At 44.5% G+C, this 26,466-nt stretch overlaps 5 protein-coding genes across 5 annotated transcripts; 2 read left to right on the top strand and 3 right to left on the bottom strand.

The window, feature by feature from the left end:
* The first annotated feature begins 293 nt into the window (after positions 1-293).
* LOC112346993 (probable LRR receptor-like serine/threonine-protein kinase At1g56140) lies at positions 294-2,684 on the top strand. The gene is made up of 6 exons (XM_024677050.1): positions 294-1,193; positions 1,307-1,600; positions 1,655-1,868; positions 1,920-2,160; positions 2,212-2,362; positions 2,415-2,684. The coding sequence occupies exons 1-6, from the start codon at positions 294-296 to the stop codon at positions 2,682-2,684; spliced, it is 2,070 nt and encodes a 689-aa protein (XP_024532818.1).
* Positions 2,685-2,775: 91 nt separating this feature from the next.
* Positions 2,776-5,104, bottom strand: LOC112346958 (protein diaphanous homolog 1-like). Its single transcript, XM_024677005.1, has 5 exons — positions 4,610-5,104; positions 4,126-4,256; positions 3,937-4,064; positions 3,224-3,877; positions 2,776-3,167 (listed from the first exon to the last, which is right to left on the bottom strand). The coding sequence occupies exons 1-5, from the start codon at positions 4,861-4,863 to the stop codon at positions 3,045-3,047; spliced, it is 1,290 nt and encodes a 429-aa protein (XP_024532773.1). The 5' UTR covers positions 4,864-5,104; the 3' UTR covers positions 2,776-3,044.
* Positions 5,105-5,225: 121 nt separating this feature from the next.
* LOC9640516 (phosphoglycerate kinase 1, chloroplastic) lies at positions 5,226-6,938 on the bottom strand. The gene is made up of 6 exons (XM_002972097.2): positions 6,636-6,938; positions 6,500-6,577; positions 6,186-6,446; positions 5,798-6,115; positions 5,585-5,743; positions 5,226-5,529 (listed from the first exon to the last, which is right to left on the bottom strand). Exons 1-6 carry the CDS (start codon positions 6,831-6,833, stop codon positions 5,335-5,337), a joined length of 1,209 nt encoding a protein of 402 aa, XP_002972143.1. The 5' UTR covers positions 6,834-6,938; the 3' UTR covers positions 5,226-5,334.
* A 121-nt stretch (positions 6,939-7,059) lies between these two features.
* On the top strand, positions 7,060-8,700 carry LOC112346994 (pentatricopeptide repeat-containing protein At4g02750-like). Its single transcript, XM_024677051.1, has one exon. It carries the CDS (start codon positions 7,060-7,062, stop codon positions 8,698-8,700), a length of 1,641 nt encoding a protein of 546 aa, XP_024532819.1.
* A 2,732-nt stretch (positions 8,701-11,432) lies between these two features.
* Positions 11,433-14,624, bottom strand: LOC9640517 (protein SMG7). Its single transcript, XM_024677052.1, has 9 exons — positions 14,335-14,624; positions 13,991-14,105; positions 13,863-13,940; positions 13,272-13,811; positions 13,086-13,211; positions 12,952-13,037; positions 11,823-12,903; positions 11,671-11,754; positions 11,433-11,614 (listed from the first exon to the last, which is right to left on the bottom strand). The coding sequence occupies exons 1-9, from the start codon at positions 14,622-14,624 to the stop codon at positions 11,576-11,578; spliced, it is 2,439 nt and encodes an 812-aa protein (XP_024532820.1). The 3' UTR covers positions 11,433-11,575.
* Between the last annotated feature and the right edge of the window lie 11,842 nt (positions 14,625-26,466).

The raw sequence follows: 26,466 nt of genomic DNA on the forward strand, positions 1-26,466 counted from the left end.
TGTCATGGTATCTTGGAGAGGGATAAACTTTTATCAATTAGTACAAATTCTATATTGGATTGAGTTTCTCCTACACAGTGAGATTTAAGCTGAAAAGGTCCAATGTCAACTTAGTTTTAAAAGTCAACTTATATCCAAGCAAAAACACAAAGCTGCTTAATGCTGCAAATTATTATTATCAATAGTTTATGATATCCCGTTTCTAATTTTGCGATTATGAAGAAAGTCAACCAAGCTCTATGTAATGTGCTTGAAAAGATTGAACTTGTCAGTCAGGATCGTGGGTACACACAATGAATCCCCCCTTTCCAGACGCCCAGCCCTGGATCACCCGAATTGTGATCCTCTTCATCCTGATCCAGGCTTTCCTAGCCGCTGGGAAGCTCCTCATGCACGCACAGGACGACGATTTTCCTCTCACCAATGCCGCCAGCAACAAGCTCCACGCCAGGTTCTTATCTCTCATTACTGCCATCCCTCCCAAGCTCACTTACGATGGAGCCACGGATCCATACTTCCGGGGCCAGGCCATTGTTGACACCTTGTTCCTCCTGGAATCCAATTTCTCGCTGGTTCTCAACCTCTACTTTTACAACGTCGAGTACTGCGGCCCAAACTTTAGCCCCGACTTTGGTGGCACTGGCAGCAAGCTTCGTGCTGGATTCACGGCTCTCCTGCCGGATCTCCGAGGTCTCATGAACTTGAGCTATGGAGCGGCCTATGTCGCCCAAGGACAGTTCCAAGCCGGATACTACATCAAGGGCATGAACTTGAGAGGAACTAATGGATCGTGCTCGTCTCTCCGGGTGGAAAATTCCACGGATCATATTGGCTACTGCTACGACTACGAAGACACGCGACTGAGTTACAGTGTTTTCGACAGGCTCTACCCGGGTTGCCGGATTCAATCTGCTACAAAGGCCGAGTACGTGCTGGAGATGCGAGAGGACTGCAACGCTGTGTTTAGCGACACCACTACCAACGAGGTTTTGTGGCAGTCGAAAACGAAGGGAAGCGGAAGGGACTGCGAGCTTGTTCTTGAAAAGACGGCGACGCTAGCTGTGTATGATCGAAACGGGACTGTCTTGGCGAGGTTTGGGACGAACAACTCCACGAATGCGTCCTTGTTTGCGGTCCAGGGAGATAGAAACATGGTGATCTATGCCATCAGCAACATGAAGACTCCAAAGGCGGTGTGGAGCTCACACACTTTCAAAGGCGAGCTTTTGGAAGTTACGATGTGAATCTCTTACATGCTTCTTCTTTCTCACTAGATCCAACTTCTCCGAATGGATCGACGCCGCAGCCAAATGGTACCAGCTCTGTTTCGCAGCCTTCGTTTAGCTCCAAGTCGAGGCGAGGGATTCGAACGATTGCAGTCTCCTTAGGAGCATCTCTCGTTGGAGTGGCACTGGTGATTTTGTGTGTTGTGCTGATTTTGCGAAAGAAAAGAAATCGTAAAGCTAGCAGGGAAGCGTTGAGCTGGCTACCACCCGGTTCCAAGGCCAGGAAATACTCGTACGAAGAGCTCCAAGAGGCTACCAAAGGATTTCACAAGGACAACTTAGTAGGCAGAGGCGGATTTGCGAGTGTGTACAAGGTAGGTCTTTGTTTCTTTCTTTCGAGAAGTTCCTCGACTTTTGATCACACACAGGGAGTTATAGACAATCACTTCGTTGCCGTCAAATACTTGACTAGCTCCGACTTATCAGACAAGGCAAGGCGGGATTTCGAGAACGAGGTGTCTACGATTTGCCTCCTCCAGCACAAGAATGTTGTCAAGCTTTTTGGTTTCTGCTCTGAGAAAGAGCACAAGCTCATCGTCTGCGAGTTCATCGAGAATGGAAACCTATCGGAGGCTTTGTTTAGTAAGTTTCGCTAGATCCATGAAAGAGTTATCATGCTTTCTGTCTCGGCAGGCTCTCCAGACAAAGGTTTGGAGCTAAATTGGACAGCCAGATACAACATCTGTGTGGGAGTTGCACAAGGTCTGGCATACTTGCACGGAGAAACATCACAGGCAACCATCGTGCACAGAGACATCAAGGCCCTTAACATCCTTCTAGCAAGCAATCTCGAGGCAAAGATCTCGGACTTCGGCCTGGCAAGACTGATCCAGGAAGATCGGAGCTATATCAGCACACGAGCAGCAGGAACAGTGTAAGTTTTTTGATGTCCAAAATCTTCAACTTCCATGGAGATCGTTTCCAGTGGCTATCTAGCTCCAGAGTACGCTCTCTCCGGCCAGCTCACCGAGAAGGCCGATGTCTACTCGTTTGGGATCCTTGTCCTGGAGATCTTGAGTGGAAGGATAAACATGGATTTCACACTTTTGGATGGCGATTACTTCCTTCTCGAACGGGTGAGTGGTTTTAAACTCTATATCTTCGTCTAAGATCCTTCTTCCAAACTAGGCGTGGAATGTCTTCCAGAGCGGCCACCTCCGGGAGATGATTGACAAGCGACTGGATGTGGGCGAAGAGAGAGATATTCATGAGATGGAGCGCGTGTTCTTGGTGGCTCTCCACTGCACGCAAGCCGGCGGCAGCAAGCGCCCGTCGATGTTTAGAGTGGTGGGAATGCTCATGGGAGACATGGAAATCGGTGGCACCATCTCCAGGCCTGGCTTCCTCGTTGATCTGAGGCAAAACCTCGAGCAGTCCAAGTCTTTGACCAAAACTTGACCACGTTTGCGTTATTTAACTGAAGTGGTACTTTTGACTGTGTTCAAATGATCAAAGAAGTCTACTGTGGCAGTGTCGCATGATCGCTGGGAACCAATGCAAAGCCAGGATTTCTATTTGATTGGGAAGAAAATGAGCACTAGAAGAAAAAGAGCTCATATACAAATGTCACTTGGAAGTTTGGATGGATTCATCCTATATGCCAATCGCCTCTTGCACCATGATTTCTGGCAGGATTTCTATGCAATATGTGCATATGCCAGGTGATATTCCCTTCAAGTCTGTGTAAGACCATGCCTCTTGCAAGTGGGATTCATTTACCCAATTCAAGATGCTCAATAGCTTTCACCACTTGATCGATCATGCAACACAGTTGGAATCGCTAGATCCATCTAGAATCGTGGGACTCAAGCTTTTCACTAGTGGTTGTACTACTTGCACCTCCTGTTTTACTTCCACGGAAGAAGGTGATGAAGCTTCCACCTGCAAAAACCGTGTTCTTAGATTCCAAAACAAGAAGAAACAAGATTGATACGTACTTGGGGTGGCGGACTTGACCCAGAAGATTGCGGCTGGGATTCTGGCCCTGGCTCGGCATTGTCCTCCCTGGTTGCTTTCGGAGCTACTTGGAGTGGCTTGTAAGGAGCTTCGGCTGCTAGAGACGGTGGGAAGAACGCAGGGGCTCCATCCTGACCAGTGTAGCCTCGGAAGGGATGCATTCCTGGAGTTGCGTACTGAGCAAACGGCCTCTCCACGGTGGAGCTAGGAGGAGAAAAGTATGGGAAGTAACCAGCGGCTGGCGGCCTGTTTGCAAACATTGCGTAAGGATGAATGCCGTAAGGCGGCGGAAGAGGCAAACCGGGAGGAAGGAAAGGAATTGGCGGTGGTGGAATTTGCGAGCCTTGCGTTGGTGGTGCTTGAGGCTGCTGCTGCTGCTGCTGCTGTTGTGGCTGAGAGGATGGAGGAGCTGCTGGTGATGGAGACGAAGAGACGAGAGGAGGAGGACCAGCAGCAGCGGGTGCTGCTGGGACTGGGAGAGGATATGGAAATGCGGACGCACCGAGCATGAGAGAGGGATCCACCGGCCACGACAGCGCGAGCCGGAGTCTCTGTTGGAGTTGCGAGTTGAGTTGGTCCGTCTCGGACTTGAGAAAAGCTTTCTCTTCTCTTAGCTCGCTCTTCTCCTGTGACAGCTGAAATAGAAACAAGCCGGTCCGTCGACAAGTTGAACCAGGAAAAGAGAAAAACTTACGTCGCGGGATTCATCCAAAAGTGCTGCATGCTCTTTCTTTAGCCGCTTCACCACGGCTCGTAGCTCGTTTAGTTCCTGAACACTATCGCTCAAAATTGTTGCTTTGTCATTTTTAGGCCTGTCTGGATCTGGAGCAACCAAGGAAGAGACGAAATAAGATGGTGAAAGACGAGAGTCGAGATACGGCACCTAATGCACTGGCGAGCTCGGTAAATTGCTCGTTGAGCTTGTCCCTTCGCAACTTCTCCCTGTCCGCCTTGTGGACTCTCCTCACGGATGCAAGGTCACCCGCATCGTTTGCAGCGGATCCACACCTTAGCCTGGAAAGATTGAAAACTAGTATCAGATGCGAGAAGAGGAACGAGGAAGAACAAAAAACTACAGCCACAAAGAAAAGGAAAACGTTTGCAAGAATTTAGCAAACGTGGATCAACCAAAGGAAGGCATGGTGCATGGAAGAGAACCACAAACCAAAGGAAAACGTTTGCAAGAATTCAGCGTGGATCAATCAAACAAAGGCATCGCGAATGGAAGAAAACCACAAAAACAAAAGACAACGTTCGCGCATTCGTCAAGAAAGAAAAAAAAAGAAAAAAGGAACGAAGAATTCGCATCACTCCAGGATCAAGCAAACGACGAAATCTCCAGGAAATGTTAAGAGCGATAGAGTTACCCCGGCTGGTCGGCTTGTGGTTGGAATTGCTGTGGCGGAAACTCTTGGAGGCCAGCGGGAGGAGAATCATCGAAACCAGCAACCATAGCTTGATGGAACGCCTGATCGATGAAAGCATCCTGGCCCAGCGGAGGCAAATCCGGCGCGTAGAGATGCTGCTGCTGCTGCTGCTGCTGCTGTGGCTGATTTTGCTGCCCGCCTTCTTCCTCGTCGGACAGCAGCGTCCAAGTCGCGTTCTCTCCGGGAATCTCCATCACTCTAATCACTTGACTGTGACACACCGCCGCCCATCCATTCTCCTCGTCCTAAAAGCAACAACCAAAACTAATGCGTCTCGTTGCCCAGCAAGCTTCCAATCAATCAGTCAATTGCTATGGCCGATCCATGCTCGTCCACGAGCCGCCGCGAGCGAATTCTCCATGCCGCCACGGATTGATACCTCGTTCCGGTCGATCGATCCATGCCCGCCCCGCAACGCCGACGCCACAGCCAATGGGGAGCCCAAAACCCTATAATTGTTTTACTTGCATTGCTTGTCCATGACATTTACTCTCTCTCTTCCTCTTTTTGAGAGCATTGACCTTCGAGCAAATCTGCGTGCGTAGTACTACAGTGCTTCTTTCGAGAGAATGTTGCTTCCCTTCTTCGAGATTGACAAACGCTCATCAAGTTCTTGACAAGTTCTTGAGCAGAACAAGACAAAGAATGATTTCCACTGAAATATCTCACGCATCGTCCAGCGCAGCCACGCCGGGAAGTATCCTCCCTTCGAGCAGCTCCAAGCTCGCGCCACCTCCGGTCGATATGTGGCTCATTCGATCCGCCACGCCCGCTTTCTCCACCGCCGCCACGGAGTCCCCGCCGCCGATGATCGTCGTCACCCCCTTGTCGCTCAACTCCGCGAGCTTTGCCGCGATGGCCTGTGTCAAACCAATCGACTGTGAGCGTCCTGCGTGAGTGGAAAAGCTTGCGTACCTCGGTTCCAACCGCGAAGTTCTTAAACTCGAACACTCCCATGGGACCATTCCAGATGATCGTGTTTGTGGAGTTCAAAGCCTGGCTAAACGCCTTGATGGAGTCTGGTCCGATGTCAAGGCCCATCCATCCATCGGGAATTGCCGAAGCAGACACAATCTAGCCAGCAAAAACCAGATCTTAGAGACGAAATCCAAGTGTTCTTGAGCGTACCTTGCTGCTGGCATCTGGTGCAAACTTATCGGCCACGACCACGTCGGTCGGAAGCAGCAGAGTGACACCCTTGAGCTTGGCTTTCTCCATGAGCTTGGTCGCGAGGATGAGCTTGTCCTCCTCGACGAGCGACGAGCCCACGGAGAGCCCCTGGGCTTTGAAGAAAGTGAAGATCATACCTCCTCCCAGCAGCAAAACGTCGCACTTCTCGAGCAGCGACTCCAAAACTCCGATCTTGGACGAGACTTTGGAGCCACCCACGATCGCAGCAAAGGGCCGCCTTGGATTCGAGATCGCCCCGACCAAGTAGTCGAGTTCCTGGCAAATGAAACGATCGAAGAAAGCAAAACTTAGCGAAGAGCTCGCAAAGAAAGAATCAAACTCTTACCTTTTGCATGAGAAATCCAGCCACAGAAGGCTTCAAGTACTTGGTGATCCCTTCCGTGGACGCGTGAGCCCTGTGCGCGGTGCCAAACGCATCGTTGACATACAAATCGGCCAGCGCTCCCAGCTTCCGGGCGTGCTCCTCATCGTTCTTCTCCTCCTCGGGATGGAAGCGCAGATTCTCGAGCAGCAGCACGCCGCCATCGTCGAGCGCCGCGATCTTCGCCTCCACCTCCGTGCCCACCGAGTCATCGGCGCGGTCAACCTATCGCGAGTCAATAGAGACTTTGTAGAGAACGAAGAACCCTAAATTTCTACCTTGACCCCGAGAAGCTCTGAGAGGCGTCCAACGAGAGGGGCGAGGCAGCAGCTCTTGGTGTATCCCTTGGGTCGCCCCTGGAAAGAAAGAAAAACGCCAGCGATGGGAAGGGATTGATCGATCGATCCAGCTTACCAGGTGGCTTGCAAGGATGATCTTTGCTCCAAGGCGGCGGAGGTACTGGATCGTCGGCACCGCCGCTCGCAGCCGCGTATCATCCGTGATGTTGAACTCGGCGTCGAGGGGGACATTGAGATCGGCGCGCAAGAACACGCGCTTGCCCTTCACATCGGCTTCCGTGAGATCGCCCACGCTCTTCTTCGTCACCGCCATCGCCAATGGATAGATCGATCGATCGCTCCTTCTTCCTCGCCTAAAAAGTTTAAGGGAAATTAATTGGAGAGAACGTTCTACAAATAGCGTCAGTAAAGTTGCGTATTTGCATTTGATGTCATGTTTTTCCGCGCAAAAGGAACCACAGGATGGGGCTTCCACCGCTGCCCTAAACTTGAAATTTCAAAGTCAAATCTTTCCCGCGGACATCCGACGGCTGCGATTAATGCCTTCCGATTTGCTCGCGGCAAACCGCTTGATTCAGTCGTACGGCAAGGCTGGCGACGTCGTGCGCGCGCGGAGTGTCTTCTCTGCACTCGGAGAGAAGAGGAACTTGTATTCGTGGGTTTTGCTCCTCACGGCTTATGCCCAGAATGGGCATCTGGAGGAGGCGAAGCGGTTATTTGATGGAATGCCCCAGCACAGCACGGTGGCTTACCGCGCACTTCTTGCATTCTTTGCAAAAGCGAATAGAATGCACGAAGCACAATATTTGTTTCACAATATGCCAGAATGGGATCTGGTTTCTTGGAATACTCTTCTTTTGGCATATGCCCAAGATGGGCAAGTTGAAAGAGCAAAAGCACTTCTTAGTTTAATGAAGGAGAGAGACTTGGTCACCCTATCCACAATACTAAAGGCGTTTTGTCAAGATTTTGATCTAGTTTCAGCTGAACAATTGTTCCTAAACATGCCAGAGAGAGATATTATTGTGTGGAGCTCCATGCTTACAGCGTATGCCCAAAGTGGGCGTTTTGCAAAATCTAGGCATGTGTTTTACTGCTCCATGCACGAGTGGAATCTTGCCTGTTGCAACGCAATGCTGTCTGCTTATGGTTCAGACGCAAGAGAAAATCTCGAGGAGGCCAAAGATTTGTTTTTTCGGGGTATGAAAGAGCACAATCTTGTGTCTTGCAATTCGATGCTAGCGATTTACTCCCTGTGCGGGCATGCTGAGGAGGCCCGGATCCTCTACGAAAAAATGCCCGAAAGGAGCATCGTCTCTAGCACCACACTGCTTGCTGCGTTAGTTTCTAGAGGTCAAGTGGATGAGGCAATGGAACTGTTTAGTAGAATGAAGGATTTGGATCTGGTTTGCTCGACCGTGATGCTCTCCGGTCTCTCTCGGAATGGAAATCTAGTAGAATTAAGGCGCCTCTTCCAAGCTATGGAACAACACGACATTATCTCCACGAATGTTCTTCTTGATGCTTATGCCCAAACTGGAAAAGTCGAGGAACTCGTTTGTGTCTTTAACCAAATGCCAGAATGGAACATTGTTTCCTTTAATACCATGCTTCACGCGCTTTTGGTCTGCCATAGAACAGATGAACTTAAAATACTATTTGATTCAATGCAAGAAAACGATCTAGTCTCGTGTAACATCATGGTTTCTGCATATGCTCAAGCAGGGCATATGCACATCGCGGAGCAAGTGTTCCATGGAATGAGGCAGCGAGATATCATATCATGGAACACTATGCTATCTGGATACGTTCTTAATGGGTTACCTGGAAAGGCACAAAGGCTCTTTGCTCAAATGCCTGAGACAAATGTGGCATCTTGGAATTCATTGCTGAATGGAAGTAAGGGCTTAAGAGCTGTAAGACTTTTAAATGAGTTGAGCTTGGTTGAAATGCCTGATGAGATATCTTTTGTTTCTATTTTGCTTGTGTGCAATCACTTAGGAAATGTAATGGATGCTTGCTCTAATTTTTGTTCTGTTACCAATGACTATGGTCTAAAGAGAATAATACGACATTACAGTTGCATGGTTGACGTTCTTGGCAGAGCAGGGTATTTGGACCTTGCAGAGTATCTAATTGATGTAATGCCATTTGTTCCAGAACCATGGATTAAAGTTTAATCCTAAGCATTTATTTTAAATAAATATCTTAAATGCTCTAATAATCTCTCTTGCTTGGTCGGATCACTTGCCTCCAAGCTTGGTGGTGGTGCCAACTTCTACTTGTCACTGGAGGAGGGCTAGTTTGACCTCTCATCGGCCTGATAAGCTGGTGAAGTACTTAACAAATGGATTTAATGTCAGAGCATTGCCAATACCATATGAGGTAAATATGGCGGCACTTTATCTAACATTAAACTAAGAGCCACTATACTAAGAAACCCTTAAACTTAAAGTTTTTTGTCGCAATTTTATCAAAGTTGGTGCTTCTGCCATAGCAACTTCTCGAAAACTCTTGCTGCCTCTTGCATTCCATAGAGCACCATATTGGATCGTGAAGTGGCTGCAAGTAAAAGTCATGGTGCTAAGTTTTTCTTGGGACTTGCACCTGGTACATTTGCAACAAGATGTTACTCCATGACATTTTTGCAAAAAGCCTAGGCTATAGTGGATATTCCAAAAATATCCAAGTATATCCTAGAATATTCTTTAATCTAATATAAACTGTTTACTTGAGCTTGCTTTGCTTAGAGCTTTTAAGAAATGGACATTTAGGCAAGACAGTAGAACAACTTATTTATCACACACTTCGTACTAGAAGGAGAAAATTATGGTCTCTACATTTCGAATCAAAACAATTGCTGAGGATTTACTTACACAAGACTTGTAACTTTAAGTCACTAAACAACACCTCTTCACTCCAGTTCCTTTCTTTGAGGAATCTAGGGCTTCCCTCATGTGCTCACAAAAAAGAGAGTTGTCAGTCTAGAGGACAAGATAAACACCTTTTGGCCACTTCCAACTTATCATCCTCACTTTAAAAAAACTCCTAGGACTTAAGAAGAAAAAATCAAATTTTGAGTATATAACTTGTCAAATATAGCATCTTCCAGAATTCCAGCATAACGGCTTACTAACACATTTCAAAGAGTTACCTTTGTTGGCATATTCTATTATTGACGTGTCTGCACTCGTTAAGAGTTAAGAGTTCATTTAAACTGAAAATCCCACCTCATATGATTTATCAGTTCTGAACATTATATCGCACTACCCAAGCCACAGTATACCCTTGTTCATCTTGAGCTGCAGTGCGGTGGTGGCAGTGGAAGCAGCCACCACGGGAAATGGTACCACTCCTCCTGCTCAACATTGCTGTGATTGTCCTGCTCATTAAGCAAGATGCTGCACCTATGATTAAAACCATCCGATTTCTTCACCAAGCTCTCTTATTTCAAAACCAAAGGAATGGTCCCATGGAGTTCTTGTTGATCTTCTTTTATTATTTGGCTGCTTTGGTTAGATCTCCAAAGAAGGTTGCTAAAAACCTAATCATGAGTTAGAACTTACTATATAGGCATGTGTTACTATAAAAGTGTTTCACATTGCTATTGACAGAACCCTGATGCATGTGTGGTTGGTTTTGAAACCATTTCTGCCTACTATTGTCAAAGTCAAGAGGTTGCATTAGTTCAAGTGGCTGATTAAGGACAATATTCCAGTTCTAACATTGTTAAATATTAGGACATATTAGTGGTGATTTAGTGACGTTTAACCATCATGACTCCAAGCTCTAAGTCATAAGTATCTTGAAATATGGATATATCCTGAAAACATGCCAAAGGAAAAGCATTTAAGATGTATTTCAACTAGGATACTAGGATGTATGGTTCATTTGCAAGAATGTTAAATTGAGATTAAACAATAGCTGCGATGTATTTATTGGAAATTCAAAGCAAACTAAGCGTCTTTAGAATTAAGTTATAAACTAACATGAAGTTTTAGTTTCCCATAGCAATTCCAATAAAGGATATTTATGAAATTGTTTTTGTCTATTTCTATATAAAACTAAATTACAGTCATTTTTTAATACTAAAAATGTACTCATAAGGCAATAAGGTTGTGGTTTACAGTATTTATTCACTGACCATACAGCTTTATTATCACTCGAATAAAGCACTATATTTCCATCAAATTGTATTTTTAAATAACAATTACTTCCTTGCCTAGAAGTGCCAGTCAACCATTTTACATTATTATAAACATATAAAACCAAATTACAATCTATATGCAAATAGAGAATTGCTTTTCCATTAGAGGATGTTAAGAACTCAGAAGAGAATAAACTTTTATATGGGATATGCATTGTACTTTTATAGATATTGCACCTAGGTGTGTTATGAAATCCAAGTAATTGCTCCTGATTATGTCGATAATTGATTATCATATACTCAAACCCATAAAGATATGTAACAATTGTAATAAATGATGCTCGTAATCTTATTAATATTTCATATGTTTGAGTAAAAAGGGTTGCAAGTGTATATCGTGCATGAAATCCATTCTCATTTTCTCCATTCGGATTTAGAGTACATGTATTTTCATCAAATAAGTATAAGCTAACTTGTACATTGTAAATAATTCCTCCATTGGTAATAGTTGTTAAAACATTTATATGCTGACCTCTTGTTAAATTATCATTTGGTATATTCATAATAGCAGCTGAAATTTGACTTAGAATATATAGTGTACTATTTAGAGTAAGTGCATCCACAATTCCATAGTCATACTCAAAATCTATAGCAAGATTTTGAAAAGGGAAGAAGAAAACATAAAGTGAATATAGAAAAAAATTCATTTCTTTTCCAATACTAAACTCTTAGTTGATAGAAAATGAAATACATTTCGTCTCCATTTTTCTTGTACTATACTTTAAAAGAATAAAACAATATTACAAATGTAAAGTTAACATTGTTATGCTCAGTGTTTGACAAGGCAAAGTGGAAGTAAAAGTTAAAAATACTTTTACGTTGTCTGTTTCTCTTAGTTTTACATCTTCTCAAAACGAGCTAAGCGATCTCCAGTTCAACGCATCTTCCTGCATGACAAATGTACACAACGTCAAAACTTATTTCAAACTTTCCTTGATTGTACCTGTGATTGCGAGGGTAGATAAACATCGTCTTGCAGATCCTCATCGTTGCCATTGTCCATGGCACCTTCGTCTCCTGCTGGAAACTAGACACCAAGACACCAAGACGATCAAACTCTACCAAGCACGTATAGCAAGCAAGTAAAAAACTTACTGGTATGATGTCGTCCTCGAAATCCCTCAGGCCTTGACCATGATCATCCTCGAGTGATTCAGGAAACTCCGGTGCTTGTTCAAGAAGAACTAAGTCGGTGGATCCAGTTACAGATTTTAGAAACTGCTTTGCGAAGAATGAATCTTCCAGACTAGGAGAGAACTTGACAGGAAGCTCTTCGAGTTCGGTGGATCCCGCTTCCTCGGCTTCGTTGAGAAATCCAACTTTTGACAAGCCTGCTATATCAACCTTGAGATCGTCTAGCTGCGCTGAGCTGAGATTCGTCGATATATTTGCTGCTTCTTCATCTGCTTGACTAGAAGAAGTGTTCTTCGACAAGCCCGTATCAACTTTGAGCTCGGCTAGCTGCCTGTCAAGAAGCGAGCCCAGACTTGTGGACACCGTTTCCGCTTGACTGGAAGTTGTATCCTTGGACAAGCCTGCCATCTCCGCGAGAGCTCGCAAGGAAGCCTCCAATCTTCGAAGACGTTTCCAGTCGAGCTGCTTGGAGTCGCAAGCCAGGTAGTGGAAGCCAAAGTTCAGAGACTCGTGGTACCCGCCGAGAGGAACAAAGCCTTGCAGCTCATGGTCCTCCCAGAGAGCGTCGCGTCTTCCCTGCGTGAGCTCCTCCTGGCTCACGGAGAGCCTTGACAAGGATTCCTCTGAGAAGACACTGAGCGCCTGGAAGAAGCTCTCCGCCCGCTCCAAGGCATCCAGGAAGCTCCTCCTGAGCTCGTCGGACTCTGCGGTGGCCCGCACGGTGTCCTCGCTGCCTGCGAGCCATGCTGTGAAGATGACGAGCGCCGGGAGCATGGTTGGATCGCCGATCGCCGCCAGCGTGCGCACGGCTTTGAATGCGCACGCGAGAGTCTCATGCAGCGAACTCCTTGGCGGAGAAGTCTTGCAGACGAGGCCGAGATGGAAGTCTTCGATGGAGCACGCTAGTATCGTCACGATCTGTATTCCCAGGAAAGCTTTTCCCCTGGTTGGCTCTGCTGGATCGCAAACTTTAGAGGGAGTTCCCACCGATCGCTCGAGTTCGTTCAGAGTGCCATCCAGCACCTTCTGCAAATTGTCGAAACTGCAAGCGTATCAAAACCATTTGCGTGTCTCAAGCTAATGCACTCACCCAGTTTTCAGGAGTAAGATCTCGAAGAGCCTCAAGAGATTGTCAAAGTTGGACGATCCTTGGCTGGCTTCAGCGATGGCGTCCGACTGAAAAATCCCCATCAACTTCTCTCATCGTGCTCAACAAATGGATACCTTACTCTCCAGAAGAAGGAGAAGGTTGCTGTGGCTCGTTGGAGACGGCATCTTCACAAACAAGCTCCTCAGATAGTGATACACAGCACGAACTCTATCTCCCGCATGGGTCGCCAGGATCGCCAGCTAGAGATCAAACTCTTAGAACCGAAAGAACGAACAGAAAAACAATCGAGATCGTCGCACCTGGCCATGCGCTCCACCTTCGCAGTGACAAAGCCTCGAGGCTTGCACGTAGTAGTCCTCCGCGGTGGAATAGTTCCTCTTGCCAAGGCTCACTCCATACACTTCCCTGTAGCGAGCCAAGTCCCCGAGGCGCAGTAGCAGCCGGTGACAAGTCTCGCGGAACTCTCTCGCCTCGCTCTCGTCCAAGCTCTTGTCACAGCTATCCGAGACGATCCCACCGAGGCCATGCCTCACTCTCACCCTGGAAACAAGCTCCGAGTAGAAGTTGGAGCTGCTGGCTATGAAGTCGATCAAAGGCGCCACCACATTCTTGAGCGTCTTCTTGCCGACGCGGTCGCCCTTTTGCTTCTCGGCGGCTCTTTGCATCTGGGAGCGAAACTCCGTGATCTTGGCGTGGTGGGCTTTCCAGAGCGCCTTCTCGATCTCGGAGCTGAGGGAAGGAGCAGCCAGGAGAGGGCCGTAGCCATCGTCCCGGAGCGCGTGGACCTCTTTGAGATCCGCGTCTTTGCTCTCGAGCTTGGCTTTGAGATCTCTCTCGGCCTGGCTGAGCAAAGTGAGCAAAGAAGATTTGCGGCAGCGATAGATAGATACCTGGGAGGAGTCGATGCGGCGGTGCTTGGAATGTCGGCTTCGCTGCTCCTCCGGGGTGGTTTCTTGCGTGCGCAGTCTCTACAGAAATCTCTCACTCACTCGAGAAACAGAAAGAGTGAAACACACACCTTTCTCTTGCGCTTCTCCATCGCCATTTTAGGGTTTAGAGGCTGCGCCTGTGCTGCCACCTCGGGCTCCTGGAGACGAGCCACGAGTACGACTTTGGGATCAGGAGCACTACTGCTGCATGGTCACTCGGGCCAGCTTGAGGAAGCCCACGACTTGATTGAGAGCATGCCGTTTCTTCCCAGCGAGGAGCTTGCTAGGCGCGTGCGTAGACCGAGCACAATAGAAGGCTTGTAGCGATCATCCCCTAGAGTTTCTTCCCTAAGCCGTGGACACACTCTCGTCTTCTATTTTTTGACACAATGGAATCCAGAAGTCTCAAACACCACCCTGGAAAGCTTGGAACCGATTCGAGTCGCGCACAACGATCTGGCGCTTAAAGTATAAGCTTGGTTGCGGTGTGGCAGTAGGACTCGCACCGCTGTTCCTGGAGCGGTGCTCATCATCCCAAACGCGATGGTCAGCTTCTCGTTGTGCAAGCAAACCAGCTGCTCTTTCACCTCGGTCTGGAGAGTAGCCCCGCTCCACCACTTCCACAGCTCCTCGTAGATCTCGTCGTTCTTGGGATCTCCAACGACAAACTTGTGGTTGACCTTGATCAAGCTTAATTAAAAACTTAGTTTTATATATAATCATGGTATTTGAGTTACAAGAACAATAAAGAAGACAATACAAAAGCTCATTCCTCAATGAGCTTTTGTATTGTCCTCTTTCTTGTTCTTCCATTTCTTTTTTTTTTGTTTTTTTTTTCTTTTATTTTTTTCCTTCTTTTCATTCATTTTCATGGTTTCCTCCTCTTTTGACAATGGAGTAGCAATTGATGGCAACATTTATGATAGGTTTTTTAGCTTTACTGTTAATCTTCAAGTCTAGTTAAATTTTCTCTATAGGAATTCTGAGGATGATGTATATTATTAGTTTAATCATTTTATAGTGATTACTATTTATCATTTTTGGGATGATGCCTGATTGATGTTTACATGAGTTAGAAACTATGTTACAATAATATAATGCTTTGGGCATAGTTATTTGTGCAGATTGGAGTCTTTTCTCATATATCTTCAAATGCATATTTAGACATGCTGACAACTATAACGATACATTACAATAATTGCATTGTTTTTGTTAAGGACCTTTTGAATCAATTATGTATTTTGTTTTTACTTTCGAAGCTTTTTGCTTCATGAGAGTATAATATGTTAGAGTGGATTAAGTTTGGAATGTTATAACTAGTACTTCATCATAATCTTGTAGAACTTATGCATGCATTTGCCCCAACTGATGTTCTTCGATTGATATAATATTATAAGACATCACTTTTTCCATTTATTGTACACATGCTTTAACTCCACTTCCTATAGATCCTTTTGTTCTAATAAAGATTTATATTATTGTTATTCATATTTAAAAATAAGGGCAAAGATATAGTTGTGGCTGTGATATTCACTATTAGGCATGTGATGAGGTTAGCCACATATATCAACATGTCAATATTTCCCAAATTGGCATTTTTATTTCCTTGGGGGAAGCCTTGGTGTCAACAACATTATGTTGGTGTTATTGTAGTGGAAAGTCTTGACATAAAAATTCTTCTAAGAAATTAAGAGTAACATGAGTAATGAATGGTATTTATGCAAAATCAAAAGTATTAGTAAAAGGTTCACTTGGCACTAATTCATCTAGTATTTATTTTTCAAGCTCATTTTTATAATAAGAAATCCCTTATTATTCTCTTTACATTGGTCAATACATGTTTGAGTTTATCTTTTATTACTTATTTTATTGCTATATATTTCTGTTATGACGGGAAAATCTTTAACCAAAAATGACATATTCAAAATTAAGATATATAAGTATATATACAAAACCATCTCTAATATACCTCTACCATTACCACTTTATTATTTTACCACCACTTTTTTTCTATAATATAATATTTAAAGTCAACTAATTTTTCCTTTTCATATCTTATATCCTATTTCCTATCTACTCTATCATAAGTTTTATCTTTCACCACCTTTATAAAGTGATTTGCTATATAACTCTCACATTTAAGTATACCCTCTACCTTACAAAGATTTTTTGCCACTATTCAAAAATGTTTTCTTAATCATCTAAATTTGCCATATTTTTTACAATAATATTTTATGATATTAACAACAAAATAAAAAATAATCTATAGACTATATAAGGAGCCCTTCAACATTAGAGTATGGAGTGTGGAGAGATTTTAGTCTAAGTTTTCTTTTTTAGTTTTACAATGCTTTTTTGTTTTGAGTTTTACTTCCTTGAAAAATATAGAAATTAAGAGTTAGTAAAAATCCTTCTCTTTTCTCTTTCTCTCAAAACATAAGATATATAGAGATAATGTGCTACTATGTTGTAAATATAACTACATGTATCAAAAGTTATCTATTAGTGAGTTATTTTGGATATTTTTCTCTTACTGCCACAATAATAGGATTGCTAGCCCTTTTATCAATCTCTACCCAAGTTCGTTGAAAAACTAACATTATATGTCGGATAAACATAAGGTAGGAACTTCTATGTGTTTCTTTATCCCAAATGTGACTACAGCTAATCCTTTAGAATATTCTTTCCTTACTGCCACGACAGCAGGAAGTTAGAATTGCTAGACCCTTTATTAGTTCTTTTTGTGCTAGCAAAGTTAACCGGACATTTGGAGTGTATCAGACCTGACACGTATAAGGACACAATTAATAAAGAGTAGAATTATTTATATAAAATAAATTAAATTTAAAATATATAATTTATTTATATATAGTTTTTCAAATAAAAAATTATTCTTATTATTATATTTTTTTTCAAAATAGTTAAAAACTAAAATTTCAGCACGTGAGGGCCAAGTGTACAGCTACAATGCCGTATACTAATATTAGTATAGTGGGATTTTGGTAGCCATCAGGTTGGTTTCAATCCGGACCACTTGCTCCTGTATATAAGCTAGGGTTTTTGGGCTAATTGATATGCACATTTTCTGTATTCCCTTTCTATATTCCATATTTCTGTATTTGTGATGTGTGTAAAGTGTTGGATTGGTTATGGGACGTTGGTTTAAAGTTGAAGCGGTCAAAGTGCGTGTTTGGGTCCAAGGACACAACTTATCTTAGGTACCGTATTTCTCGTGAAGGTTTGCAAGTTGATCTTGACAAACTTGTAGCCGTTCTAAAGTTCCCTACTTTGAAGTGTGTGAATGATGTGCAGCGCTTCTTGGGGAAGGTGCAATATCTCGATCGTTTTGTGGATCATCTTTCTGATCGCATTGCACCGTTGCGAGCGTTGCTGAAGTCATCAACGTCATCTTTCATCTGGTCTTCAGATTGTGAGTAGGTGTTTGTGAATCTCAAAGAGCTATTGATAACTCCTCCGGTTTTGGTATATCCTAACTACACTCGACCTTTTATTTTGCGGGTAGATGCTTCTAATATTGGTCTTGGAGGTGTGTTGATGCAAGAAAGCCCAAGTATGCTTAGTCAGCATCATCCCATTGCATATATAAGCCGTACGTTACAACTAGCAAAAATGAACTACTCCACGATAGAGAAGGAGTGTTTAGCAGCAGTTTGGGGTTTCGAGAAACTTCATGTCTATCTATATGGTTCTCGGACATTACTTGAAGATGATCATGCTGCCGTTACTTCATTATTGAAGTGGAAGAACCTAGTTGGTCGTACTACTCGGTGGGCTTTGAAGCTTCATATATATAATTTTGATGTTGTTCATTGCCCAGGGAGTTTTATGGCTAATGCTGATGCCCTTTCTCGAGCTCCTCTTCCTTCTCCACTCTCTTCTCATGTTTCTGATGAGCCTATTGTTCCAGCATCTGTGGATTTTCTAGACGAGGATTCTATGCCGTCGGTAGTTGCTATACTTGACGTTCAGTGTCCACAAGGTGCAGAGCAAGATCTACCTTTGCTTGATGAGGTTCGTGAGGCTCAACAGATTGAGCTGTGGATTTGAAGGCTTCCAGATGGGTTTGAGAATCCTGCATCACTTGCTGATGACTTGCCTTTTCGGCATTTACATTCTCAATGTCGTCTTGAAGATGGCCTTCTTTATTTTGTGGGGACGGATCCTGATGATCATTTACGGCTGGTGGTGCCTTCTATCTTTATTCTGCGATTTCTTCATGCCGACCATGATTCTCCTATTCTAGGTGGGCATATGGGACATTGTCGTGTGGCCGAGAAGCTGTGCAGATCTTTCTATTGGCTGGAGATGCGATGTGATATTATTCGGTATGTGCGTAACTATGTTTGGTGCCAAGCTCGTAATACTCCTCCTTGTGCTGCGGAAGGACGGTTGGAGTCAATTGCAGTCTCCCGTCCATTTGAGTTGGTGGTGTTTGATCTTATGGGACCTTTTCCATGGTTGACTGTTGGCAATGAGTATGTTATTATTGCTTTTGACTACTTGACTCGTTGGGTGGAAGTTGGTGCTCTTGCTAGCGCCTCTGCAACTGCTGTTGGATACTTCCTCCTCAATCGAGTGGTGTTCCAGCATTCTTGTCCAGAGCGAATTCTTTTAGATAATGGTCCTGCATTTATGGCTGAGGCATTTCATGTTTTGACATCTCGGTTGGGGATATGCCACACTTTCATGAGTGCTTATCATCCACAGCCAAACGGTCTGGTGGAACGGCTCGTTCGGACATTCAAAGGGATGATTGTGAAGTATGTGAACTTTCAGCATTTGGATTGGGATGGTTATTTGCCGTCTCTTTGGTATGCCTATGTCACAAGGGTGCAAAGTTCTGTTGGTGCTTCACCATATAAACTCCTATATAGTTATGATCCAATATTACCAATAGAGTTGGGTTTACCTTCACGATTGCTACAAGCTCCCGATGCTAGGTCGTGGGATCAATATTTGACGAGCATTCTTCCACTTGTCTGAGCAGAGTCTACCGAACACTTAAGCCGCATACAAGTGGGACAACAACGGCGCTACAACTCCCATCATCGTCCACCTGCGGAGTACAAAGTGGATGATTTGGTGTTAGTCCGGTTTCCCTATCTTACGGTACGTGGTTTATCTAAGGCGCTCCTTGCACAGTGGAAAGGACCATATCGAGTGTTGTGGCAAGTTGGACCATAAGTTTATAAGGTTCGGCATGACATTCAGTAGGCCGATCCTCCAGAGATTGTGCATGTTTAGCGGTTGAAACGCTTCATACAAAGGGATCAGGAGCAATTAATACCATCTACAGATCCACCGATGCCTCCTCCTAACATTCCTCTAGATCCTGGCCCGTCTATAAGAGAACCCTAACGGCCTTCCATTATTCCGAGAGGAGGGGATGATGTGAGGGCCAAGTGTATGGCTACGATGCCGTATACTAATATTAGTATAGTGGGATTTTGGTAACCATCAGATTGGTTTCAATCCGGACCACTCGCTCCTGTATATAAGCTACAGGCTAATTGATAATTGGGCTAATTGATATGCACATTTTTTGTATTCGCTATCTATATTCCAAGCACTCACAAGCACTTTTATATATTGCTAATAATAATTTCTTTTTAAGTTACTCTTTGGATTTATGTAAGCGACTAAATTTTCCATTCTACTTTAGTCACTTAACCACACCTTCGACCACTTGGAGGAGTCTCATTCACAACCTCCATAAGTCCTATTATGGACTTGGGGACTTGCTAGCCCCAAGAATGGCATCTGTGCCACTCAACCATTTCACTTGGTCCAAATGCTCCACGTGTCCAATCCCATGGCCGACACCCAAAGGTACCACTAACATATTGGCCCATTACGCTAAAGCTATGCCTATTCACTTTTGCCGCATTGGTGGTCCAATACCACTTGCATGCTACTAGATCAAGGCCCGCAGGCCCGGCCACTAAGTCCCATTATCCTCTGGGACTTCCTCACCATGTGACTGTATCTTTAGTCACTACACTAAAGGATTGTTCCTCCTCCTTTCCCCAGTTTGGGACTTTGGGACAACATTTCAGAACACCGTGGCCCTACGTGAGCCCCGTGGGTACTCTCCCCACCTTCCGCCTTTAGGTGCTCTAGCCATGGGCTTAGAGTGAGGTTCTATTGAGCCACACCAGGTATCCAAGTAGGTAGTGCCACCCACACTTGGACTTGGAGCATTGCCCATTTGATCTCCCGGGGAAACTAGAGCCGACTCTTGAACACTTCACCAAGCTACCCCGTTTGACGATTCATATTCACTCTAGCATTGGACCTCCCAGTGGCTATCCTGTCACCCAACACCTGGGTATAGCCTTCCTGAGCCAAACTAGCCTTTCCTAGCCAAATTGGCTCTACTGGAGTCCTCTCCCTACTATACTTTTGGAGCTCACCAAACCCCCCAAGGTCTGGGAGATGAACGCTTTGGGCTTTCACCCTCTCAGACTCGAACTCGGACTCAGACTTAGACTTAGACTTGGGCTCGGGCTCGGTCTCGGTCTCGGTCCTAGTGTCGGTCTCGGTCCCGGTCTCGATCTCAGTCTTGGTCTTGGTCTCGGTCTCGACTTCGGACTCCATCTCGGGTCCTTCTCGGACTCCATCTCGGATTCCATCTCGGGTCCATCTCAGACTCTATCTTAGGTCCATCTCGGACTCCATCTCAGGCCCATCTTGGACTCCATCTCAGACTCCATCTCGGGTCCTTCTCGGACTCCATCTCAGATTCCATCTCGGGTCCATCTCGGACTCCATCCCAGATCCTTCTCAGACTCTATCTCGGACTCCATCTCGGTCTCCATCTTGGGTTCATTTCGGACTCCATCTCAGACACTTCCACATGTCATGTGTTGGTCCTCTTGTATCCCTTTTCTAGAGACTCACTTATTGCTCGCTTCGTGCTTGTTTCTCGAGCCCTTCGTTGGGAGTTGCACTCTTGCTGTCGACCTTTCAGGTCAGAGCTTTTAGTCCAAACATGTTATGCTTGTTTGGCTTTTGCTTCGGCCACTACCACATGGCACGCTTTTGGCTCCATTTTGGGGCTTAGAGATTTGTGTCTCACAACTCCACCACCCATAAATGAAGTTTGATGTCCTCATTGAACGATAAACCATTTTATAAAGTAACACCAGCATGTATTACCTTTTCCATCTTTGGCACTTAGCTAATATTTGTCAATAGTTTGACATTGAAGGCTCACCATGCTTTATCCAACCTCTAAGGAGCATAGTGTCTCCAACATAGAGACTCATTTAACCACTTTAGGTGGTTCTCTCCTTTTTATTGGTTTAGCTCTCGCTAAACCTATTAGAGACACCTTCTCTACCTCAATCCCACTACTCATTCTTAAGTGGTCTTAACTTCTATTAATATAACCAGTTTATTTTGGAACTTTTAATTTTGACTTCTTGAAAGTCAATTTCCTTGGTGTCTCTGACACCTTTCATTGCACATATTGTGTAACTTCACTTCCCCATCTTAGGAAGTTCTCCAATTAAGGGCACCATCATCCTCTTTTCTATTTTGTGCCACCTTTGGCACTAAGTTCTAACTATCGTAAGTTGTGCTAGAGTTGTCTATAGCCCTATCATTTGGCTACTTTGCCGCTCCTTCCCTTGGAGCTTTCACCTTTGCTAATTTGGAGCATTTGGGGATCCATCCTTGGAAACACACTTCCTTTCTCACAATCCGTTAGTATCTAACACTTTAGTGTTCCATGCTTAACTTTGCCATTTGGATTCCTTCCAATGAACTCCATGGCCCACACTTGGCCACTAGTCTTTTGCTTTTATTTGTTGATTGTTGCATTGAGTAATATAGAATTACTACCTCAATTCTCGAGGTATCTTTTTGGTTCCATGGCAAAGGCTCTACTTTGCTAAGTCTAGAAGGTGCTCACCCCTAGTAGATCTCTTTAGCATTTTTTGTTACGGGCTCCGTCTGCAACCCAACTTTGCGACCCTCTTATGGGTCTCTCCTAAAGACTACTTTCTTGGACTTATTATACCATCGTATTAGCATGAATGATTTCCCTTTAGGTGTCCTTCCCACTTGGTCATTTTGACCAAGCCACACCATTCTCAATAGTTCAACTCAACACTTTGAACTAGGGATTATATTCCTTAACCCAAACAAAGACTTTGTCCTTGTTTAGCTATAAGATCACCTAGTAACTTCATCTTAACCCCTTAACAGGTCTATCAATAGGGTCTTCTAGACCCTTTTAAATTGTTGACTATGACCCTGGGGGCATCCCCCATACTTGGCGGTGTGCCCAAGCCAGCCTTTCCGGCCAAGGATCCATAGCAATTAAGATTGGGTGTCCCCATCTCCTTCACCACGTCTTTAGTGCCCTTTGCACCAAAGTGTTTAAGTTAGATATGCCGAGCTTTCACTCTAATCAATCTAACTGTGCATCACGACTCCGGGGCATCCCCCGCTTGGCAGTGTGCCCAAGCCAATCTCCTCATTAAGTGTCCATGACCACCGAAATATGAGTGTTCTTATATTCCAAACCATCACCATGCCCTGGTGATTTGGGACTCGAACCCAAGCACTAAAGGGTCGAGACTCGAACCCAACCTCCGCATATGCATCTACGGATGGCATTACACACGATGCCTGGCATGACTCCCCACACTGGTGCACCAATTTATATCCAAAGCATGCTACAGATTATAGCTTAGGAACCTAGTCCCTCCAAATTGTTAAGTCCTCTTACTTGACAAGTCTATGATCATGCATGGATTCCTCCATGTTTGGCCCCATGGGTCACCCCTTTTGAAGTTAGCACCTTCAACTAGGGGATTCGTTCCCCTGGCTTGCCACTCTCGCTTAGCAAGTCATCTGACCAATGTAATATGGTTTCATGCATAAGCGTGAAAGTCTTTGACCATTGACTTTCGTTCAAAGTCATCCCTTTGAACACTCGGGAACTACTTTTCAAGCTTGATAATGTTGCCTTATGGCAAGCTTCAAAACCATGCTTTTGCTGCACCACTTTGATTTTGCGTGTTTTATGAATTATTTACACTTGGCTTTCTAGGTATAGCTTCAAAACACGAACACAACATTCAATTTTTTGAACTCGAACATGGAACATGGAAATGAACACGGATAAACACGGGTGAAAACACAAATATTCTCTAGAATATTCTACTTATCACTCCATCTCATCTAGAAGCTCCTCATTAGCAAGATCATCGTCTTCGTCTTCGTCCTCTTTTTCCATAGCTTCAATATCAGCATTAGTAATTTGAGGAATACTTCCTGTCTAGCTCAATCCCACAAACTTGTCATAGGAAGTGTGGCTCCCTATCAACTTGGTATTACTGGCCACAAATACCAAGTCTGCAATCCGGCTCACTACTAAGCAATTCCTCTTCTTTGAAGTGATATGGCCAAAAATGCTGAACAATCGCTCCACAGATGAGGAAGAACTTGCCTGACTAAGCACTTGAATTGCCAACCTCTGCAAATCTGGACTTGAGTAACCATTGTCCTCCCACCACTACATAGAACCCTTTGTTGTACGATCCATCTAAGAGTCCCCGGTGCCAAAACTACCCTCCAAGTTCCTGTATTGGCAAAGCTGATTTTTTATAGTTGACCTTTGCTGATAGTCAGGGAATTGGATCTCCAAGTACATGTTCCAATCTTTGGAAACTTCCCTGGATTTTTCCTGTCCTCGCCCTTGAAACTCTGGATCAAGCATGTATGCCACGGAGTGAAAGGTGCTATGATTAGCCCACCACTTGTTTGAAATCAGTTCATTTAGCTCCTCATACCTAAGATTGTTCTCCTCTTGTTGACGGATGTTCTCGCTCATCTGATCCATCCCCTCGTAGACCTTCCCAATCACAGGCACATCTCCGTCAACCATCCGTAGCAAATACATCACCCTCCTTGAAACACCCAACATGTGGTTAACCTCGTTCCAGTATGTATCGTTGAACACAATTCCTCGGCATGCTATCCCAGAATCTGTCCTTGACTCTAGCCTTGCATTGTAAGCGTCGCTCACAAACATTTGTTGTAGCTTTGGCCTCAGCTCCACCAATCTCTCCATTATAAGAAAGTTGAAGGCAAATCATGTTTCGCTGAACTTCAACACTCGTCGTGAAGAGAAGGATGCCAAAATCGCTACTAGATGCGAATGGTTCCAGAGGAAGCCAACCAGAGTCTTTCCCTTGTCTAGCAGCCCAACCATCCATGGTAGTTTTGTGAAATCCTTGAGAATGTTGTTCAAACAATGAGCTAAGCATGGAGCCCACAAAATCCTTGGCTTCCTCGCCTCTAGAAGCCTAGTAGCAGCCTTGTTTGAAGCCTCACCATCCGTGACAATAAGAACAACATTCTCCTCTCCAACAATCTCGATACCTCACTCCCATGTCGCAAAAATGTTATCAGCCGTCTTCCCACTAGAAGATATATCAATGGCCTCAAGAAAAGTCGACTGTCCTTTGCTGTATGCAACAAGCCCCATGATATGTCAATTTCTTGTGTCATTCCATGCATCAGCAACAAGAGTAACCCCACAATTCTTCCAACGTGCCTTCACTTTGGCAAGTTGAACTTCAAGATTGGCTTTCTCCACTTGCATCAATTGCTCTCGCAATGCTGTCTCTGTTGGAAGATCGTAGGGAATTCCATGCCTTGCAATCTGCTGCACCATCTCCTTGAAATGGTGAGAACGAGCTTTCACAAATGGTATGTGCTCATTCCAGAAAAATCGTCCTATAATCATATCCACTGCTTCCTTCCTTTTTGGATCAAAAGAATCCCAGATTCCTTGCTGTTGTTGCAAAAAAAAACCTAGAAATTCCTTCTACAGAATTGCCACTTGGTGTAGAACTCTGGGAAGCAACAAAACTCTCTCCTCCAGTGCTTTGGATGCCTTTGACACGTGTAGAAACTGCTCGTTTCTTGCTTTGGTGTTTTCTAGCCAAAACCTGGTCATCAATGGTTTTAGCCATCTCCCTAAGTTGTTGTCTCTTCTCTGCTGAGATGACATCACAACTTAAGATTTCATGACCAGCTTCCCTTGTGAGATGTCCCCTCACATGATCCACACCTGAAACTTTGTCTCTCAACAAACATCACTTGCAAGACTAGTGTCGATGCCCACTATGGCAGTTTGTTTGATCATCAAGGATCACTTCTTCCCACCAAACGGATGATGGATGTCGCCCTATTGAAGTCCTCCTGCTCTAGCTCCCAGATGCCATCACTTAGCTCAACCTCTAAAATCCTGCACCTGCTTCTACTCCAATCCACAATCACTCAGTCCAACCTCTAAAATCCCACACCCTGCTGCTGCTCCAATCCACAATTGCTCAGCCTCTAAAATCCCACACCCTGCTCCTGTTCCAATCCACAATCGGTCACACCCTGCGCCTAAATTTTTTTTGAAAAACTCAAAATTTTAGAATCACGCCGTCAATAACACAATCGCAACACCAAGCAACTAAGAATCACAGCAATCTACAAAGATGCAGTGCCAAGCAGCTAAGAATTATGGCAGAAGCAATCCAAGGAGAAAATTTGGGAGAGAAAATCTACAAACCTGGAGACAATGATCAAGAATTTTTTGCAACGAAATCAAGCGTGGCTAAGCGCCATTCCTCCCACTCCAGCGCTAGAATCCTAGAGAGGGCATTCCCAGCCCAAGAAAATCGCCATAGATCGCTGGAAAAACCTTTTGATTGATTGTAGGAATTTTTGATTGATCACAAGACAAGAAAACATCAAAGCGCAAAACGCTCACGTGAACCACGTGAGCTATTGTTTTAGAACATGGTGTGGTCACATGGTATTTGACCGTGTTTCAACCGTGTTTGGAGCCGTGTTTTGGAGCATTGACCGAGTCAATGAACACGGCCCGTGTTAACACGGCTGGAGGCTGTGTTCGTGTCACCACGCCAACACGCCATGGTGCACGGTGTGTTTTGAAGCACTGTTTCTAGGTACTACGCTACCTAGAATTGTCTTTGGGAACCTTGAAGGAACTCTATCCCTTAGTTTGTTAAAGCCTCTCCTTTCGTAAGTTTTTTAATTGCTATATGGTCTAGCATGGACAATTCCATGCTTTAGACTCTTCATAGCACCATAGTTACTAGTAACAACATGTTCGAGCACCCACTTGATTCCTCACTCTCAACTGACATAACTACCATTGGTTATGCTCTTCGATTTCTATGATTTGGTTCTATCCTCTTACTACTTGCTTTTGGCCTCACACATTTCCTTCGGTTATTTGCCTCCAAACTAGGAGGATGGCTTTGCACTTTCTACCATGCCTTAGCAAGTATTCTTGGGGATGAACCTACCTAATAGCTTAGGGAGTGGTTCCTCAATCTGGGTATGCTCACTTTATAATCCTACACACCAAAATTAATGTTGCTACATATAGGCCTTTATATGCCCATCACTAGCCTTGCCAAAATTCCATTTTTTGCTTTGTATAATTTGGGTAAACGGATTTTTCCCGTCTTCGCAACCTTGGAGGTTTGGATAGCACATTCTATCT

The sequence above is a fragment of the Selaginella moellendorffii genome, unplaced genomic scaffold (assembly GCF_000143415.4).
Source record: "Selaginella moellendorffii unplaced genomic scaffold, v1.0 SELMOscaffold_18, whole genome shotgun sequence".
NCBI classification, from domain to species: Eukaryota; Viridiplantae; Streptophyta; class Lycopodiopsida; order Selaginellales; family Selaginellaceae; genus Selaginella; species Selaginella moellendorffii.

Bases quoted from the DNA above. Each gene is read 5' to 3' on its own strand.
- LOC112346993 (XM_024677050.1), top strand. From the start codon at position 294: ATGAATCCCCCCTTTCCAGACGCCCAGCCCTGGATCACCCGAATTGTG. The intron at 1,194-1,306 runs GTGTGGAGCTCA...TCGACGCCGCAG, and splicing joins ACATGAAGACTCCAAAGGCG to CCAAATGGTACCAGCTCTGT. The intron at 1,869-1,919 runs GTAAGTTTCGCT...CTGTCTCGGCAG, and splicing joins CCTATCGGAGGCTTTGTTTA to GCTCTCCAGACAAAGGTTTG.
- LOC112346958 (XM_024677005.1), bottom strand. From the start codon at position 4,863: ATGGAGATTCCCGGAGAGAACGCGACTTGGACGCTGCTGTCCGACGAG. The intron at 4,065-4,125 runs GTGCCGTATCTC...TGGTTGCTCCAG, and splicing joins CGAGCTCGCCAGTGCATTAG to ATCCAGACAGGCCTAAAAAT. The intron at 3,878-3,936 runs GTAAGTTTTTCT...TTTCTATTTCAG, and splicing joins TTTTGGATGAATCCCGCGAC to CTGTCACAGGAGAAGAGCGA.
- LOC9640516 (XM_002972097.2), bottom strand. From the start codon at position 6,833: ATGGCGGTGACGAAGAAGAGCGTGGGCGATCTCACGGAAGCCGATGTG. The intron at 5,744-5,797 runs GTACGCTCAAGA...TTTGCTGGCTAG, and splicing joins CACCAGATGCCAGCAGCAAG to ATTGTGTCTGCTTCGGCAAT. The intron at 5,530-5,584 runs GTACGCAAGCTT...GGTTTGACACAG, and splicing joins ACTTCGCGGTTGGAACCGAG to GCCATCGCGGCAAAGCTCGC.
- LOC112346994 (XM_024677051.1), top strand. From the start codon at position 7,060: ATGCCTTCCGATTTGCTCGCGGCAAACCGCTTGATTCAGTCGTACGGC.
- LOC9640517 (XM_024677052.1), bottom strand. From the start codon at position 14,624: ATGATTATATATAAAACTAAGTTTTTAATTAAGCTTGATCAAGGTCAA. The intron at 13,812-13,862 runs GTATCTATCTAT...TTGCTCAGCCAG, and splicing joins GCCGCATCGACTCCTCCCAG to GCCGAGAGAGATCTCAAAGC. The intron at 12,904-12,951 runs GTGAGTGCATTA...ATACGCTTGCAG, and splicing joins ATCTTACTCCTGAAAACTGG to TTTCGACAATTTGCAGAAGG.